We start from the raw sequence: 20,000 nt of genomic DNA, 5'->3' as shown, positions 1-20,000 counted from the left end.
TCCACCTCTACCCTCCCTCTCTCCTTCACCTCTACCCTCCCTCTCTCCTCCATCTCCACCTCTACCCTCCCTCCCTCTCTCCTCCACCTCCACCTCTACCCTCCCTCTCTCCTTCACCTCTACCCTCCCTCTCTCCTCCTCTACCCTCCCTCTCTCCTCCACCTCCACCCTCCCTCCACCTCTACCCTCCCTCTCTCCTTCACCTCTACCCTCCCTCTCTCCTCCATCTCCACCTCTACCCTCCCTCTCTCCTCCACCTCCCTCTCTCCTCCACCTCCACCTCTACCCTCCCTCTCTCCTCCATCTCCACCTCTACCCTCCCTCTCACCTCCACCTCCCTCTCTCCTCCACCTCCACCTCTACCCTCCCTCTCTCCTTCACCTCTACCCTCCCTCTCTCCTCCATCTCCACCTCTACCCTCCCTCTCTCCTCCACCTCTACCCTCCCTCCCTCCTCCACCTCTACCCTCCCTCTCTCCTTCACCTCTACCCTCCCTCCCTCCCTCCTCCACCTCTACCCTCCCTCTCTCCTTCACTTCTACCCTCCCTCTCTCCTCCACCTCCCTCTCTCCTCTTCTACCCTCCCTCTCTCCTCCACCTCTACCCTCACTCTCTCCTCCACCTCCACCTCTACCCTCCCTCTCTCCTCCACCTCTACCCTCCCTCTCTCATCCACCTCTACCCTACCTCTCTCCTCCACCTCTACCCTCCCTCTCTCCTCCACCTCTCCTCTCCCTCTCTCCTCCACCTCTACCCTCCCTCTCTCCTCCACCTCCCTCTCTCATCCTCTACCCTCCCTCTCTCCTCCACCTCTACCCTCCCTCTCTCCTCCACCTCTACCCTCCCTCTCTCCTCCACCTCCACCACCCTCTCTCCTCCACCTCCACCCCCTCTCTCCTCCACCTCTACCCTCCCTCTCTCCTCTACCTCTACCCTCCCTCTCTCCCCCACCTCCCCTCTATCCTCCACCTCTACCCACCCTCTCTACTCCACCTCTACCCTCCCTCTCTCCTCCACCTCTACCCTCCCTCTCTCCTCCACCTCTACCCTCCCTCTCTCCTCCACCTCCACCTCTACCCTCCCTCTCTCCTCCACCTCCCTCTCTCCTCCTCCACCTCCACCCCCTCTCTCCTCCAACTCTACCCTCCCTCTCTCCTCCACCTCTACCCTCCCTCTCTCCTCCACCTCCATCCCCCTCTCTCCTCCACCTCCACCCCCTCTCTCCTCCAACTCTACCCTCCCTCTCTCCTCCACCTCTACCCTCCCTCTCTCCTCCACCTCCATCCCCCTCTCTCCTCCACCTCCACCCCCCTCTCTCCTCCACCTCCACCTCTACCCTCCCTCTCTCCTCCACCTCCCTCTCTCAACCTCTACCCTCCCTCTCTCCTCCACCTCTACCCTCCCTCTCTCCTCCACCTCTACCCTCCCTCCCTCCTCCACCTCTACCCTCCCTCCCTCTCTCCTCCACCTCCACATCTACCCTCCCTCTCTCCTCCACCTCCCTCTCTCCTCCTCTACCCTCCCCTCTCCTCCTCCACCTCTACCCTCCCTCCCTCCTCCACCTCTACCCTCCCTCCCTCCTCCACCTCTACCCTCCCTCTCTCCTTCACCTCTACCCTCCCCTCTCCTCCACCTCCACCCTCCCTCTCTACTCCACCTCCACCCCCTCTCTCCTCCACCTCCACCCTCCCTCTCTCCTCCACCTCTACCCTCCCTCTCTCCCTCCACCCTCCCTCTCTCCTCCACCTCTACCCTCCCTCTCTACTCCACCTCTACCCTCCCTCTCTCCTCCACCCTCCCTCTCTCCTCCACCTCTACCATCCCTCTCTCCTCCACCTCCCTCTCTCCTCCTCAACCCTCCCTCTCTCCTCTACTTCCACCTCTACCCTCCCTCTCTCCTCCACCTCTACCCTCCCTCTCTCCTCCACCTCCCCTCTCCTCCTCTACCCTCCCTCTCTCCTCCACCTCCACCTCTACCCTCCCTCTCTCCTCCACCTCTACCCTCCCCTCTCCTCCACCTCTACCCTCCCTCTCTCCTCCACCTCTACCCTCCCTCTCTCCTCCACCTCCCTCTCTCCTCCTCTACCCTCCCTCTCTCCTCCCACCTCCACCTCTACCCTCCCTCTCTCCTCCACCTCCACCCTCCCTCTCTCCTCCACCTCCACCCTCCCTCTCTCCTCCACCTCTACCCTCCCACTCTCCTCCACCTCCACCTCTACCCTCCCTCTCTCCTCCACCTCCCTCTCTCCTCCTCTACCCTCCCTCTCTCCTCCACCTCTACCCTCCCTCCCTCCTCCACCTCTACCCTCCCTCCCTCCTCCACCTCTACCCTCCCTCTCTCCTTCACCTCTACCCTCCCTCTCTCCTCCACCTCCACCCTCCCTCTCTACTCCACCTCCACCCCCCTCTCTCCTCCACCTCCACCCTCCCTCTCTCCTCCACCTCTACCCTCCCTCTCTCCTCCACCCTCCCTCTCTCCTCCACCTCTACCCTCCCTCTCTACTCCACCTCTACCCTCCCTCTCTCCTCCACCCTCCCCTCTCCTCCACCTCTACCATCCCTCTCTCCTCCACCTCCCTCTCTCCTCCTCAACCCTCCCTCTCTCCTCTACTTCCACCTCTACCCTCCCTCTCTCCTCCACCTCTACCCTCCCTCTCTCCTCCACCTCCCTCTCTCCTCCTCTACCCTCCCTCTCTCCTCCACCTCCACCTCTACCCTCCCTCTCTCCTCCACCTCTACCCTCCCTCTCTCCTCCACCTCTACCCTCCCTCTCTCCTCCACCTCTACCCTCCCTCTCTCCTCCACCTCCCTCTCTCCTCCTCTACCCTCCCTCTCTCCTCCACCTCCACCTCTACCCTCCCTCTCTCCTCCACCTCTACCCTCCCTCTCTCCTCCACCTCTACCCTCCCTCTCTCCTCCACCTCCCTCTCTCCTCCTCTACCCTCCCTCTCTCCTCCACCTCCACCTCTACCCTCCCTCTCTCCTCCACCTCCACCCTCCCTCTCTCCTCCACCTCCACCCTCCCTCTCTCCTCCACCTCTACCCTCCCACTCTCCTCCACCTCACTCTCTCCTCCTCTACCCTCCCTCTCTCCTCCACCTCCACCTCTACCCTTCCTTTTTCCTCCACCTCTACCCTCCCTCTCTCCTCCACCTCTACCCTCCCTCTCTCCTCCACCTCTATCCTCCCTCTCTCCTCCACCTCTACCCTCCCTCTCTCCTCCACCTCCAACCCCCCGTCTCTCCTCCACCTCTACCCTCCCTCTCTCCTCCACCTCTACCCTCCCTCTCTCCTCCACCTCTACCCTCACTCTCTCCTCCACTTCTACCCTCCCTCTCTCCTCCACCCTCCCTCTCCTCCACCCCCCCCCCCCCACCTCTACACTCCCTCTCTCCTCCACCTCTACCCTCCTCTCTCCTCCAACTCCACCCCCCTCTCTCCTCCACCTCTACCCTCCCTCCTCCACCTCTACCCTCCCTCCCCTCCTCCACCTCTACCCTCCCTCTCTCCTTCACCTCTACCCTCCCTCTCTCCTCCACCTCTACCCTCCCTCTCTCCTCCACCTCCCTCTCTCCTCCTCTACCCTCCCTCTCTCCTCCACCTCTACCCTCCCTCCCTCCTCCACCTCTACCCTCCCTCTCTCCTTCACCTCTACCCTCCCTCTCTCCTCCACCTCTACCCTGCCTCCTCCACCTCCACCCCCCTCTCCTTCACCTCTACCCTCCCTCTCTTCTCCACCTCCACCCTCCCTCTCTCCTCCCTCTCTACTCCACCTCCACCCCCCCTCTCTCCTCCACCTTCACCTCTACCCTCCCTCTCTCCTCCACTTCTACCCTCCCTCTCTCCTCCACCTCCACCCTCCCTCTCTCCTCCACCTCTACACTCCCTCTCTCCTCCACCTCTACCCTCCCTCTCTCCTCCACCTCCACCCTCCCTCTCTCCTCCCTCTCTACTCCACCTCCACCCCCCCTCTCTCCTCCACCTTCACCTCTACCCTCCCTCTCTCCTCCACCTCTACCCTCCCTCCCTCCTCCACCTCCTTCTCTCCTCCTCTACCCTCCCTCTCTCCTCCACCTCTACCCTCCCTCTCTCCTCCACCTCTACCCTCCCTCTCTCCTCCACCTCCCTCTCTCCTCCTCTACCCTCCCTCTCTCCTCCACCTCCACCTCTACCCTCCCTCTCTCCTCCACTTCTACACTCCCCTCTCCTCCACCCTCCCTCTCTCCCTCCACCTCCACCCCCTCTCCTCCACCTCCACCCCCTCTCTCCTCCACCGCTATCCTCCCTCCTCCACCTCCCTCTCTCCTCCACCTCCACCCCCCTCTCCTTCACCTCTACCCTCCCTCTCTCCTCCACCTCTACCCTCCCTCTCTCCTCCACCTCCCTCTCTACTCCTCTACCCTCCCTCTCTCCTCCACCTCCACCTCTACCCTCCCTCTCTCCTCCACTTCTACCCTCCCTCTCTCCTTCACCTCTACCCTCCCTCTCTCCTCCACCTCCACCCTCCCTCTCTACTCCACCTCCACCCCCCTCTCTCCTCCACCTCCACCCTCCCTCTCTCCTCCACCTCTACCCTCCCTCTCTCCTCCACCCTCCCTCTCTCCTCCACCTCTACCCTCCCTCTCTACTCCACCTCTACCCTCCCTCTCTCCTCCACCCTCCCTCTCTCCTCCACCTCTACCATCCCTCTCTCCTCCACCTCCCTCTCTCCTCCTCAACCCTCCCTCTCTCCTCCACCTCCACCTCTACCCTCCTCCCTCTCCTCCACCTCTACCCTCCCTCTCTCCTCCACCTCCCTCTCTCCTCCTCTACCCTCCCTCTCTCCTCCACCTCCACCTCTACCCTCCCTCTCTCCTCCACCTCTACCCTCCCTCTCTCCTCCACCTCTACCCTCCCTCTCTCCTCCACCTCCCTCTCCTCCTCCTCTACCCTCCCTCTCTCCTCCACCTCCACCTCTACCCTCCCTCTCTCCTCCACCTCTACCCTCCCTCTCTCCTCCACACCTCCCTCTCTCCTCCTCTACCCTCCCTCTCTCCTCCACCTCCACCTCTACCCTCCCTCTCTCCTCCACCTCCCTCTCTTCTCCTCTACCCTCCCTCTCTCCTCCACCTCCACCTCTACCCTCCCCTCTCTCCTCCACCTCTACCCTCCCTCTCTCCTCCACCTCCCTCTCTCCTCCTCTACCCTCCCTCTCTCCTCCACCTCCACCTCTACCCTCCCTCTCTCCTCCACCTCCACCCTCCCTCTCTCCTCCACCTCTACACTCCCTCTCTCCTCCACCTCTACCCTCCCTCTCTCCTCCAACTCCACCCCCCTCTCCTCCACCTCTACCCTCCCTCTCTCCTCCACCTCCAACCCCCCGTCTCTCCTCCACCTCCACCCCCCCTCTCTCCTCCACTTCTACCCTCCCTCTCTCCTCCACCTCAACCCTCCCTCTCTCCTCCACCCTCCCTCTCCTCCACCCCCCCTCTCTCCTCCACCTCTACACTCCCTCTCTCCTCCACCTCTACCCTCCCTCTCTCCTCCAACTCCACCCCCCCTCTCTCCTCCACCTCTACCCTCCCTCCCTCCTCCACCTCTACCCTCCCTCCCTCCTCCACCTCTACCCTCCCTCTCTCCTTCACCTCTACCCTCCCTCTCTCCTCCACCTCCACATCTACCCTCCCTCTCTCCTCCACCTCCCTCTCTCCTCCTCTACCCTCCCTCTCTCCTCCACCTCTACCCTCCCTCCCTCCTCCACCTCTACCCTCCCTCTCTCCTTCACCTCTACCCTCCCTCTCTCCTCCACCTCCACTTCTACCCTCCCCCTCTCCTTCACCTCTACCCTCCCTGTCTTCTCCACCTCCACCCTCCCTCTCTCCTCCCTCTCTACTCCACCTCCACCCCCCCTCTCTCCTCCACCTTCACCTCTACCCTCCCTCTCTCCTCCACCTCCACCCTCCCTCTCTCCTCCACCTCTACACTCCCTCTCTCCTCCACCTCTACCCTCCCTCTCTCCTCCACCTCCACCCTCCCTCTCTCCTCCCTCTCTACTCCACCTCCACCCCCCCTCTCTCCTCCACCTTCACCTCTACCCTCCCTCTCTCCTCCACCTCTACCCTCCCTCCCTCCTCCACCTCTACCCTCCCTCTCTCCTTCACCTCTACCCTCCCTCTCTCCTCCACCTCCACTTCTACCCTCCCTCTCTCCTCCACCCTCCCTCTCTCCTCCACCTCCACCCTCCCTCTCTACCATCCCTCCTCCACCTCGTTCTCTCCTCCTCTACCCTCCCTCTCTCCTCCACCTCTACCCTCCCTCTCTCCTCCACCTCTACCCTCCCTCTCTCCTCCACCTCCCTCTCTCCTCCTCTACCCTCCCTCTCTCCTCCACCTCCACCTCTACCCTCCCTCTCTCCTCCACTTCTACCCTCCCTCTCTCCTCCACCCTCCCTCTCTCCTCCACCTCCACCCCCCCTCTCTCCTCCACCTCCACCCCTCCCTCTCTCCTCCACCTCCACCCCCTCTCCTTCACCTCTACCCTCCCTCTCTCCTCCACCTCCCTCTCTCCTACACCTCCCCTCTATCCTCCACCTCTACACTCCCTCTCTACTCCACCTCCACCCCCCCCTCTCTCCTCCACCTCCCCCTCTCTCCTCCACCTCTACCCTCCCTCCTCCACCTCTACCCTCCCTCTCTCCTCCACCTCTACCCTCCCTCCCTCCTCCACCTCTACCCTCCCTCTCTCCTCCACCTCCAACCCCCCGTCTCTCCTCCACCTCCACCCCCCCTCTCTCCTCCACTTCTACCCTCCCTCTCTCCTCCACCTCTACCCTCACTCTCTCCTCCACTTCTACCCTCCCTCTCTCCTCCACCCTCCCTCTCCTCCACCCCCCCCCCCCACCTCTACACTCCCTCTCTCCTCCACCTCTACCCTCCCTCTCTCCTCCAACTCCACCCCCCCTCTCTCCTCCACCTCTACCCTCCCTCCTCCACCTCTACCCTCCCTCCCTCCTCCTCCACCTCTACCCTCCCTCTCTCCTTCACCTCTACCCTCCCTCTCTCCTCCACCTCTACCCTCCCTCTCCTCCTCCACCTCCCTCTCTCCTCCACCTCTACCCTCCCTCCTCCTCCACCTCCTTCTCTCCTCCTCTACCCTCCCTCTCTCCTCCACCTCTACCCTCCCTCTCTCCTCCACCTCTACCCTCCCTCTCTCCTCCACCTCTACCCTCCCTCTCTCCTCCACCTCCCTCTCTCCTCCACCTCTACCCTCCCTCCCTCCTCCACCTCCTTCTCTCCTCCTCTACCCTCCCTCTCTCCTCCACCTCTACCCTCCCTCTCTCCTCCACCTCTACCCTCCCTCTCTCCTCCACCTCCCTCTCTCCTCCTCTACCCTCCCTCTCTCCTCCACCTCCACCTCTACCCTCCCTCTCTCCTCCACTTCTACACTCCCCTCTCCTCCACCCTCCCTCTCTCCTCCACCTCCACCCCCCCTCTCTCCTCCACCTCCACCCCCCTCTCTCCTCCACCTCTATCCTCCCTCCTCCACCTCCCTCTCTCCTCCACCTCCACCCCCCTCTCCTTCACCTCTACCCTCCCTCTCTCCTCCACCTCTACCCTCCCTCTCTCCTCCACCTCCCTCTCTACTCCCTCTACCCTCCCTCTCTCCTCCACCTCCACCTCTACCCTCCCTCTCTCCTCCACTTCTACCCTCCCTCTCTCCTTCACCTCTACCCTCCCTCTCTCCTCCACCTCCACCCTCCCTCTCTACTCCACCTCCACCCCCCCTCTCTCCTCCACCTCCACCCTCCCTCTCTCCTCCACCTCCACCCTCCCTCTCTCCTCCACCCTCCCTCTCTCCTCCACCTCTACCCTCCCTCTCTACTCCACCTCTACCCTCCCTCTCTCCTCCACCCTCCCTCTCTCCTCCACCTCTACCATCCCTCTCTCCTCCACCTCCCTCTCTCCTCCTCAACCCTCCCTCTCTCCTCCACCTCCACCTCTACCCTCCCTCTCTCCTCCACCTCTACTCTCCCTCTCTCCTCCACCTCCCTCTCTCCTCCTCTACCCTCCCTCTCTCCTCCACCTCTACCCTCCCTCTCTCCTCCACCTCTACCCTCCCTCTCTCCTCCACCTCTACCCTCCCTCTCTCCTCCACCTCCCTCTCTCCTCCTCTACCCTCCCTCTCTCCTCCACCTCCACCTCTACCCTCCCTCTCTCCTCCACCTCTACCCTCCCTCTCTCCTCCACCTCCCTCTCTCCTCCTCTACCCTCCCTCTCTCCTCCACCTCCACCTCTACCCTCCCTCTCTCCTCCACCTCCCTCTCTCCTCCTCTACCCTCCCTCTCTCCTCCACCTCCACCTCTACCCTCCCTCTCTCCTCCACCTCTACCCTCCCTCTCTCCTCCACCTCCAACCCCCCGTCTCTCCTCCACCTCCACCCCCCCTCTCTCCTCCACTTCTACCCTCCCTCTCTACTCCACCTCTACCCTCCCTCTCTCCTCCACCTCTACCCTCCCTCTCTCCTCCACCTCTACCCTCCCTCTCTCTCCTCCACCTCCACCTCTACCCTCCCTCTCTCCCTCCACCTCCCTCTCTCCTCCTCCACCTCCACCCCTCTCTCCTCCAACTCTACCCTCCCTCTCTCCTCCACCTCTACCCTCCCTCTCTCCTCCACCTCCATCCCCCTCTCTCCTCCACCTCCACCCCCCTCTCTCCTCCAACTCTACCCTCCCTCTCTCCTCCACCTCTACCCTCCCTCTCTCCTCCACCTCCATCCCCCTCTCTCCTCCACCTCCACCCCCCTCTCTCCTCCACCTCCACCTCTACCCTCCCTCTCTCCTCCACCTCCCTCTCTCTCAACCTCTACCCTCCCTCTCTCCTCCACCTCTACCCTCCCTCTCTCCTCCACCTCTACCCTCCCTCCCTCCTCCACCTCTACCCTCCCTCCCTCTCTCCTCCACCTCCACATCTACCCTCCCTCTCTCCTCCACCTCCCTCTCTCCTCCTCTACCCTCCCTCTCTCCTCCACCTCTACCCTCCCTCCCTCCTCCACCTCTACCCTCCCTCCCTCCTCCACCTCTACCCTCCCTCTCTCCTTCACCTCTACCCTCCCTCTCTCCTCCACCTCCACCCTCCCTCTCTACTCCACCTCCACCCCCCTCTCTCCTCCACCTCTACCCTCCCTCTCTCCTCCACCCTCCCTCTCTCCTCCACCTCTACCCTCCCTCTCTACTCCACTTCTACCCTCCCTCTCTCCTCCACCCTCCCTCTCTCCTCCACCTCTACCATCCCTCTCTCCTCCACCTCCCTCTCTCCTCCTCACCCCTCCCTCTCTCCCTCTACTTCCACCTCTACCCTCCCTCTCTCCTCCACCTCTACCCTCCCTCTCTCCTCCACCTCCCTCTCTCCTCCTCTACCCTCCCTCTCTCCTCCACCTCCACCTCTACCCTCCCCTCTCTCCTCCACCTCTACCCTCCCTCTCTCCTCCACCTCTACCCTCCCTCTCTCCTCCACCTCTACCCTCCCTCTCTCCTCCACCTCCCTCTCTCCTCCTCTACCCTCCCTCTCTCCTCCACCTCCACCTCTACCCTCCCTCTCTCCTCCACCTCCACCCTCCCTCTCTCCTCCACCTCCACCCTCCCTCTCTCCTCCACCTCTACCCTCCCACTCTCCTCCACCTCACTCTCTCCTCCTCTACCCTCCCTCTCTCCTCCACCTCCACCTCTACCCTTCCTCTATCCTCCACCTCTACCCTCCCTCTCTCCTCCACCTCTACCCTCCCTCTCTCCTCCACCTCTATCCTCCCTCTCTCCTCCACCTCTACCCTCCCTCTCTCCTCCACCTCCAACCCCCTCTCTCCTCCACCTCCACCCCCCCTCTCTCCTCCACTTCTACCCTCCCTCTCTCCTCCACCTCTACCCTCACTCTCTCCTCCACTTCTACCCTCCCTCTCTCCTCCACCCTCCCTCTCCTCCACCCCCCCCACCTCTACACTCCCTCTCTCCTCCACCTCTACCCTCCCTCTCTCCTCCAACTCCACCCCCCCTCTCTCCTCCACCTCTACCCTCCCTCCTCCACCTCTACCCTCCCTCCCTCCTCCACCTCTACCCTCCCTCTCTCCTTCACCTCTACCCTCCCTCTCTCCTCCACCTCTACCCTCCCTCTCTCCTCCACCTCCCTCTCTCCTCCTCTACCCTCCCTCTCTCCTCCACCTCTACCCTCCCTCCCTCCTCCACCTCTACCCTCCCTCTCTCCTCCACCTCTACCCTGCCTCCTCCACCTCCACCCCCCTCTCCTTCACCTCTACCCTCCCTCTCTTCTCCACCTCCACCCTCCCTCTCTCCTCCCTCTCTACTCCACCTCCACCCCCCCTCTCTCCTCCACCTCCACCCTCCCTCCCTCCTCCACCTCTACCCTCCCTCTCTCCTTCACCTCTACCCTCCCTCTCTCCTCCACCTCTACCCTCCCTCCCCCCTCCACCTCTACCCTCCCTCTCTCCTTCACCTCTACCCTCCCTCTCTCCTCCACCTCCACATCTACCCTCCCTCTCTCCTCCACCTCCCTCTCTCCTCCTCTACCCTCCCTCTCTCCTCCACCTCTACCCTCCCTCTCTTCTCCACCTCTACCCTCCCTCTCTCCTCCACCTCCCTCCCTCTCTCCTCCACCTCTACCCTCCCTCCCTCCTCCACCTCTACCCTTCCTCTCTCCTCCACCTCTACCCTCCCTCTCTCCTCCACCTCCCTCTCTCCTCCACCCTCCCTCTCTCCTCCACCCTCCCTCTCTCCTCCACCTCTACCCTCCCTCTCTCCTCCAACTCCACCCTCCCTCTCTCCTCCACCCTCCCTCTCACCTCCACCCCCTCTCTCCTCCACCCTCACTTCTCTCTCTCTCTCCCCTCCCTCTCTCCTCCACCCTCCCCTCTCTCTCCCCTCTCTCCTCCACCCTCCCCCCTCTTTCCTCCACCCTCCCCTCTCTCTCCCTCTCTCCTCCACCCTCCGTCTCTCTCTCTCCCCTCTCACCTCCACCCCTCTCTCCTCCACCCTCACTTCTCTCTCCTCCACCCTCCCTCTCTCCTCCACCCTCCCCTCTCTCCCCCTCTCTCCTCCACCCTCCCTCTCTCTCTCCCCTCTCACCTCCACCCCCTCTCTCCTCCACCCTCCCTCTCACCTCCACCCCTCTCTCCTCCACCCTCCCTCTCTCCTCCACCCTCCCCTCCCTCTCTCCTCTCCACCCTCCCCTCCCTCCCTCTCCTCCACCCTCCCCTCTCTCTCCTCCACCCTCCCCTCTCTCTCCTCCACCCTCCCTCTCCCCTCTCACCTCCACCCTCCCTTCCCTCTCTCCTCTCACCTCCACCCTCCCTTTCCTCTCTCCTCCACCCTCTCTCTCCCCTCTTCTCCCTCTCCACCTCTCCTCCCTCTCCCCTCTCACCTCCACCCACTCTCCCTCTCCTCCACCCTCCCCTCCCTCTCTCCTCTCCCCTCCACCCTCCCTCCCCCTCTCTCCTCCACCCTCCCTCTCCCCTCTCACCTCCACCCTCCCTTCCCTCTCTCCTCTCACCTCCACCCTCCCTTTCCTCTCTCCTCCACCCTCCTCTCTCTCCCCTCTTCTCTCTCTCCCCTCTCACCTCCACCCCCTCTCTCCTCCACCCTCCCTTCTCTCTCCTCTCCCCTCCCTCTCTCCTCCACCCTCCCCTCTCTCCTCCACTCTCTCCTCCACCCTCCCCTCTCTCTCTCCCCTCTCTCCTCCACCCTCCCTTCTCTCTCCTCCACCCTTCCTCTCTCCTCCACCCTCCCTCTCTCTCTCTCCTCCACCCTCCCCTCCCTCTCTCCTCTCCCCTCCACCCTCCCCTCCCTCCCTCTCCTCCACCCTCCCCTCTCTCTCCTCCACCCTCCCCTCTCTCTCCTCCACCCTCCCTCTCCCCTCTCACCTCCACCCTCCCTTCCCTCTCTCCTCGACCCTCCCTTCCCTCTCTCTTCCACCCTCTCTCTCTCCCCTCTCTTCTCCCTCTCCACCTCACCTCCCTCTCCCCTCTCACTCTCCTCCACTTCCTCTCTTCCAAGAATGTGTACATGCATTGCAACAGTTCTTGTTGCAGAGATATATATTTTTATTCCTTCACTTGAAGCCCTTTTGTAATAAACAGCTTCATAACGGGGAAAACCGCGGTGGTGCAACATCAATGTACGTACGCAAACACTCCAAGGCGGGGTACATTAAATATACCGTTCCTTGCAAATTACCTGTATTACAGTCTTACACACACACACACACACACACACACACAGTGTCGTACCTCCAGGGCGTTGGTGGTTGCGGTCTGTGTGAAGCAACATGGCGATGGGCAAGCCTACATTCTTAGAGCGTCCGGCCACCAGCACGTTCTTCCCCACTGTCTCGATACCTGCACACACACACACACACACACACACACACACACACACACACACACACACACACACACACACACACACACACACACACACACACACACACACACACACACAGACATGTCAATCACCTCGATACCTGCACACACAGACATGTCAATCACCTCGATACCTGCACACACACACACGTCAATCACCTCGATACCTGCACACACACAGACATGTCAATCACCTCGATACCTGCACACACACACACACACACACACGTCAATCACCTCGATACCTGCACACACACACACACACACGTCAATCACCTCGATACCTGCACACACACACACACACACACACACACGTCAATCACCTCGATACCTGCACACACACACACACACACACACACACACACACACACACGTCAATCACCTCGATACCTGCACACACAGACACACACACACACACACACACGTCAATCACCGGCATGCTTCCCCTTCCAAGTCTCTAGACACAAAGTTCAGTTCAAGTGAGTATCCTATTTAAATTCATACAATTTTGTTTTTTTATTCAATCCCTAACTGGCTTCAAAAACAGGGCTAGCAAAAGTATTTTTCTATAATTTTTTTAAGTGAATAAAAACATACAAGCATTTTACTAAACCTGTAATAAGATGTGCTAAATATGTGTTGGTGACCAATAAAATGTGATTTAGATTTACTAGCCAGTTCAGGTGTAGTAAAAGGTGATGATTGCCACCTAGTGGATAAACCAGGGTATGACAGCTGGACAGTCGACACCACAACTTTCACAGCAACCCTTCCCTCTTCTTCAGTTTGGATGAGTTGTTTAAAGGGATACTGGGTGTCTGCCAGTACAGGCCTGGACAACTCCAGTCCTCGGGGGCCTGATTGGAGTCAGGTGTGTTAGCTGGGGCTGGGGTATAAGTGTGACACCAATAATCAACTTTTTTTTTAAAGTCAGTCAGTTTTAAGAAGAAAAAAATCTGAACTAAATTCTTAATTCAACTAATCATGATATTCAGTTTAGAATGCAATTAGTTTAAAATCAGTTAATTTGGGATGGAGGGAGACAGTAACACCAATCAGTGCTAGCAGATACCCATAGACTTCCAGTCATTGCGCTAACGCTAATTAGCATTGGCTCGCAAATCTACCTGTAACTTCCTTCATACTGGACACAGAGACACATCTGACTCTGTGGAAGTAGATAGAAGGGAAGCTCCCAAAGTATCCCTTTAATAAAGCCACTAGTTCAAAGCCACTAATAAAGCCACTAGTTCAAAGCCACTAATAAAGCCACTAGTTCAAAGCCACTAATAGAGCCACTAGTTCAAAGCCACTAATAAAGCCACTAGTTCAAAGCCACTAGTTCACAGCCACTAATAAAGCCACTAGTTCACAACCACTAATAAAGCCACTAGTTCACAACCACTAATAAAGCCACTAGTTCAAAGCCACTAGTTCAAAGCCACTAATAAAGCCACTAGTTCACAACCACTAATAAAGCCACTAGTTCACAACCACTAATAAAGCCACTAGTTCACAACCACTAATAAAGCCACTAGTTCAAAGCCACTAATAAAGCCACTAATAAAGCCACTAGTTCACAACCACTAATAAAGCCACTAGTTAAAAACCACTAATAAAGCCACTAGTTAAAAACCACTAATAAAGCCACTAGTTCAAAGCCACTAATAAAGCCACTAGTTCAAAGCCACTAATAAAGCCACTAGTTCAAAGCCACTAATAAAGCCACTAGTTCAAAGCCACTAATAAAGCCACTAATAAAGCCACTAGTTCACAGCCACTAATAAAGCCACTAGTTCACAACCACTAATAAAGCCACTAGTTCACAGCCACTAATAAAGCCACTAGTTCAAAGCCACTAATAAAGCCACTAATAAAGCCACTAATAAAGCCACTAATAAAGCCACTAGTTCAAAGCCACTAATAAAGCCACTAATAAAGCCACTAATAAAGCCACTAGTTCAAAGCCACTAATAAAGCCACTAGTTCACAGCCACTAATAAAGCCACTAGTTCAAAGCCACTAGTTCAAAGCCACTAATAAAGCCACTAGTTCACAACCACTAATAAAGCCACTAGTTCACAGCCACTAATAAAGCCACTAGTTCAAAGCCACTAGTTCACAGCCACTAATAAAGCCACTAGTTCACAACCACTAATAAAGCCACTAGTTCACAGCCACTAATAAAGCCACTAGTTCAAAGCCACTAATAAAGCCACTAATAAAGCCACTAATAAAGCCACTAGTTCAAAGCCACTAATAAAGCCACTAATAAAGCCACTAGTTCAAAGCCACTAATAAAGCCACTAGTTCAAAGCCACTAGTTCAAAGCCACTAATAAAGCCACTAGTTCACAACCACTAATAAAGCCACTAATAGAGCCACTAATAGAGCCACTAATAGAGCCACTAATAGAGCCACTAGTTCAAAGCCACTAATAAAGCCACTAGTTCACAACCACTAATAAAGCCACTAATAGAGCCACTAATAGAGCCACTAATAGAGCCACTAATAGAGCCACTAATAGAGCCACTAATAGAGCCACTAATAGAGCCACTAATAGAGCCACTAGTTCAAAGCCACTAATAAAGCCACTAGTTAAAAACCACTAATAGAGCCACTAGTTCACAACCACTAATAAAGCCACTAATAGAGCCACTAATAGAGCCACTAATAGAGCCACTAATAGAGCCACTAATAGAGCCACTAATAAAGCCACTAGTTCACAACCACTAATAAAGCCACTAATAGAGCCACTAATAGAGCCACTAATAGAGCCACTAATAGAGCCACTAATAGAGCCACTAATAGAGCCACTAATAGAGCCACTAATAAAACCACTAATAGAGCCACTAGTTCAAAGCCACTAATAAAGCCACTAGTTCACAACCACTAATAAAGCCACTAATAGAGCCACTAATAGAGCCACTAATAAAACCACTAATAGAGCCACTAGTTCAAAGCCACTAATAAAGCCACTAGTTCAAAGCCACTAGTTCACAGCCACTAATAAAGCCACTAGTTCACAACCACTAATAAAGCCACTAGTTCACAACCACTAATAAAGCCACTAGTTCAAAGCCACTAGTTCAAAGCCACTAATAAAGCCACTAGTTCACAACCACTAATAAAGCCACTAGTTCAAAGCCACTAATAAAGCCACTAATAAAGCCACTAGTTCACAACCACTAATAAAGCCACTAGTTCAAAGCCACTAATAAAGCCACTAATAAAGCCACTAGTTCACAACCACTAATAAAGCCACTAGTTAAAAACCACTAATAAAGCCACTAGTTAAAAACCACTAATAAAGCCACTAGTTCAAAGCCACTAATAAAGCCACTAGTTCAAAGCCACTAATAAAGCCACTAGTTCAAAGCCACTAATAAAGCCACTAGTTCAAAGCCACTAATAAAGCCACTAATAAAGCCACTAGTTCACAGCCACTAATAAAGCCACTAGTTCACAACCACTAATAAAGCCACTAGTTCACAGCCACTAATAAAGCCACTAGTTCAAAGCCACTAATAAAGCCACTAATAAAGCCACTAATAAAGCCACTAATAAAGCCACTAGTTCAAAGCCACTAATAAAGCCACTAATAAAGCCACTAGTTCAAAGCCACTAATAAAGCCACTAGTTCACAGCCACTAATAAAGCCACTAGTTCAAAGCCACTAGTTCAAAGCCACTAATAAAGCCACTAGTTCACAACCACTAATAAAGCCACTAGTTCACAGCCACTAATAAAGCCACTAGTTCAAAGCCACTAGTTCACAGCCACTAATAAAGCCACTAGTTCACAACCACTAATAAAGCCACTAGTTCACAGCCACTAATAAAGCCACTAGTTCAAAGCCACTAATAAAGCCACTAATAAAGCCACTAATAAAGCCACTAGTTCAAAGCCACTAATAAAGCCACTAATAAAGCCACTAATAAAGCCACTAGTTCAAAGCCACTAATAAAGCCACTAGTTCAAAGCCACTAGTTCAAAGCCACTAATAAAGCCACTAGTTCACAACCACTAATAAAGCCACTAATAGAGCCACTAATAGAGCCACTAATAGAGCCACTAATAGAGCCACTAGTTCAAAGCCACTAATAAAGCCACTAGTTCACAACCACTAATAAAGCCACTAATAGAGCCACTAATAGAGCCACTAATAGAGCCACTAATAGAGCCACTAATAGAGCCACTAATAGAGCCACTAATAGAGCCACTAATAGAGCCACTAATAGAGCCACTAGTTCAAAGCCACTAATAAAGCCACTAGTTCAAAGCCACTAATAAAGCCACTAGTTCAAAGCCACTAATAAAGCCACTAATAAAGCCACTAGTTCACAGCCACTAATAAAGCCACTAGTTCACAGCCACTAATAAAGCCACTAGTTCAAAGCCACTAATAAAGCCACTAATAAAGCCACTAATAAAGCCACTAATAAAGCCACTAGTTCAAAGCCACTAATAAAGCCACAAGTTCACAACCACTAATAAAGCCACTAATAGAGCCACTAATAGAGCCACTAATAGAGCCACTAATAGAGCCACTAATAGAGCCACTAATAGAGCCACTAATAGAGCCACTAATAGAGCCACTAGTTCAAAGCCACTAATAAAGCCACTAGTTAAAAACCACTAATAGAGCCACTAGTTCACAACCACTAATAAAGCCACTAATAGAGCCACTAATAGAGCCACTAATAGAGCCACTAATAGAGCCACTAATAAAGCCACTAGTTCACAACCATTAATAGAGCCACTAATAGAGCCACTAATAGAGCCACTAATAGAGCCACTAATAGAGCCACTAATAGAGCCACTAATAAAACCACTAATAGAGCCACTAGTTCAAAGCCACTAATAAAGCCACTAGTTCACAACCACTAATAAAGCCACTAATAGAGCCACTAATAGAGCCACTAATAAAACCACTAATAGAGCCACTAGTTCAAAGCCACTAATAAAGCCACTAGTTCAAAGCCACTAGTTCACAGCCACTAATAAAGCCACTAGTTCACAACCACTAATAAAGCCACTAGTTCACAACCACTAATAAAGCCACTAGTTCAAAGCCACTAGTTCAAAGCCACTAATAAAGCCACTAGTTCACAACCACTAATAAAGCCACTAGTTCACAACCACTAATAAAGCCACTAGTTCACAACCACTAATAAAGCCACTAGTTCAAAGCCACTAATAAAGCCACTAATAAAGCCACTAGTTCACAACCACTAATAAAGCCACTAGTTCAAAGCCACTAATAAAGCCACTAATAAAGCCACTAGTTCACAACCACTAATAAAGCCACTAGTTAAAAACCACTAATAAAGCCACTAGTTAAAAACCACTAATAAAGCCACTAGTTCAAAGCCACTAATAAAGCCACTAGTTCAAAGCCACTAATAAAGCCACTAGTTCAAAGCCACTAATAAAGCCACTAGTTCAAAGCCACTAATAAAGCCACTAGTTCACAGCCACTAATAAAGCCACTAGTTCACAACCACTAATAAAGCCACTAGTTCACAGCCACTAATAAAGCCACTAGTTCAAAGCCACTAATAAAGCCACTAATAAAGCCACTAATAAAGCCACTAATAAAGCCACTAGTTCAAAGCCACTAATAAAGCCACTAATAAAGCCACTAATAAAGCCACTAGTTCAAAGCCACTAATAAAGCCACTAGTTCACAGCCACTAATAAAGCCACTAGTTCAAAGCCACTAGTTCAAAGCCACTAATAAAGCCACTAGTTCACAACCACTAATAAAGCCACTAGTTCACAGCCACTAATAAAGCCACTAGTTCAAAGCCACTAGTTCACAGCCACTAATAAAGCCACTAGTTCACAACCACTAATAAAGCCACTAGTTCACAGCCACTAATAAAGCCACTAGTTCAAAGCCACTAATAAAGCCACTAATAAAGCCACTAATAAAGCCACTAGTTCAAAGCCACTAATAAAGCCACTAGTTCAAAGCCACTAATAAAGCCACTAGTTCAAAGCCACTAATAAAGCCACTAGTTCAAAGCCACTAATAAAGCCACTAATAAAGCCACTAGTTCACAGCCACTAATAAAGCCACTAGTTCACAACCACTAATAAAGCCACTAGTTCACAGCCACTAATAAAGCCACTAGTTCAAAGCCACTAATAAAGCCACTAATAAAGCCACTAATAAAGCCACTAATAAAGCCACTAGTTCAAAGCCACTAATAAAGCCACTAATAAAGCCACTAGTTCAAAGCCACTAATAAAGCCACTAGTTCACAGCCACTAATAAAGCCACTAGTTCAAAGCCACTAGTTCAAAGCCACTAATAAAGCCACTAGTTCACAACCACTAATAAAGCCACTAGTTCACAGCCACTAATAAAGCCACTAGTTCAAAGCCACTAGTTCACAGCCACTAATAAAGCCACTAGTTCACAACCACTAATAAAGCCACTAGTTCACAGCCACTAATAAAGCCACTAGTTCAAAGCCACTAATAAAGCCACTAATAAAGCCACTAATAAAGCCACTAATAAAGCCACTAGTTCAAAGCCACTAATAAAGCCACTAATAAAGCCACTAATAAAGCCACTAGTTCAAAGCCACTAATAAAGCCACTAGTTCAAAGCCACTAGTTCAAAGCCACTAATAAAGCCACTAATAGAGCCACTAATAGAGCCACTAATAGAGCCACTAATAGAGCCACTAGTTCAAAGCCACTAATAAAGCCACTAGTTCACAACCACTAATAAAGCCACTAATAGAGCCACTAATAGAGCCACTAATAGAGCCACTAATAGAGCCACTAATAGAGCCACTAATAGAGCCACTAATAGAGCCACTAGTTCAAAGCCACTAATAAAGCCACTAGTTAAAAACCACTAATAGAGCCACTAGTTCACAACCACTAATAAAGCCACTAATAGAGCCACTAATAGAGCCACTAATAGAGCCACTAATAGAGCCACTAATAAAGCCACTAGTTCACAACCACTAATAGAGCCACTAATAGAGCCACTAATAGAGCCACTAATAGAGCCACTAATAGAGCCACTAATAGAGCCACTAATAGAGCCACTAATAAAACCACTAATAGAGCCACTAGTTCACAACCACTAATAAAGCCACTAGTTCACAGCCACTAATAAAGCCACTAGTTCAAAGCCACTAATAAAGCCACTAATAAAGCCACTAATAAAGCCACTAATAAAGCCACTAGTTCAAAGCCACTAATAAAGCCACTAATAAAGCCACTAATAAAGCCACTAGTTCAAAGCCACTAATAAAGCCACTAGTTCACAGCCACTAATAAAGCCACTAGTTCAAAGCCACTAGTTCAAAGCCACTAATAAAGCCACTAGTTCACAACCACTAATAAAGCCACTAGTTCACAGCCACTAATAAAGCCACTAGTTCAAAGCCACTAGTTCACAGCCACTAATAAAGCCACTAGTTCACAACCACTAATAAAGCCACTAGTTCACAGCCACTAATAAAGCCACTAGTTCAAAGCCACTAATAAAGCCACTAATAAAGCCACTAATAAAGCCACTAATAAAGCCACTAGTTCAAAGCCACTAATAAAGCCACTAATAAAGCCACTAAT

At 53.9% G+C, this 20,000-nt stretch overlaps 2 protein-coding genes across 3 annotated transcripts in view; one reads left to right on the top strand and one right to left on the bottom strand.

The window, feature by feature from the left end:
• LOC135513724 (anthrax toxin receptor 2-like) overlaps positions 1-20,000 on the top strand; it is a 1,178,227-nt gene that overhangs the window by 962,261 nt on the left and 195,966 nt on the right. The window lies entirely within an intron of this gene.
• mthfd2l (methylenetetrahydrofolate dehydrogenase (NADP+ dependent) 2 like) overlaps positions 1-20,000 on the bottom strand; it is a 51,794-nt gene that overhangs the window by 23,063 nt on the left and 8,731 nt on the right. For both annotated transcript variants that reach the window (XM_064936350.1, XM_064936352.1), the window contains exon 5: positions 12,270-12,377. In XM_064936350.1, the coding sequence (XP_064792422.1) occupies positions 12,270-12,377 (108 nt within the window). The remainder of the gene's footprint in view (positions 1-12,269; positions 12,378-20,000) is intronic.

Source organism: Oncorhynchus masou, chromosome 25 (assembly GCF_036934945.1).
Source record: "Oncorhynchus masou masou isolate Uvic2021 chromosome 25, UVic_Omas_1.1, whole genome shotgun sequence".
Lineage (NCBI taxonomy): Eukaryota > Metazoa > Chordata > Actinopteri > Salmoniformes > Salmonidae > Oncorhynchus > Oncorhynchus masou.
The sequence above is the reverse complement of the archived record's forward strand: the minus strand, read 5'-3'. Positions and strand labels throughout refer to the sequence as shown.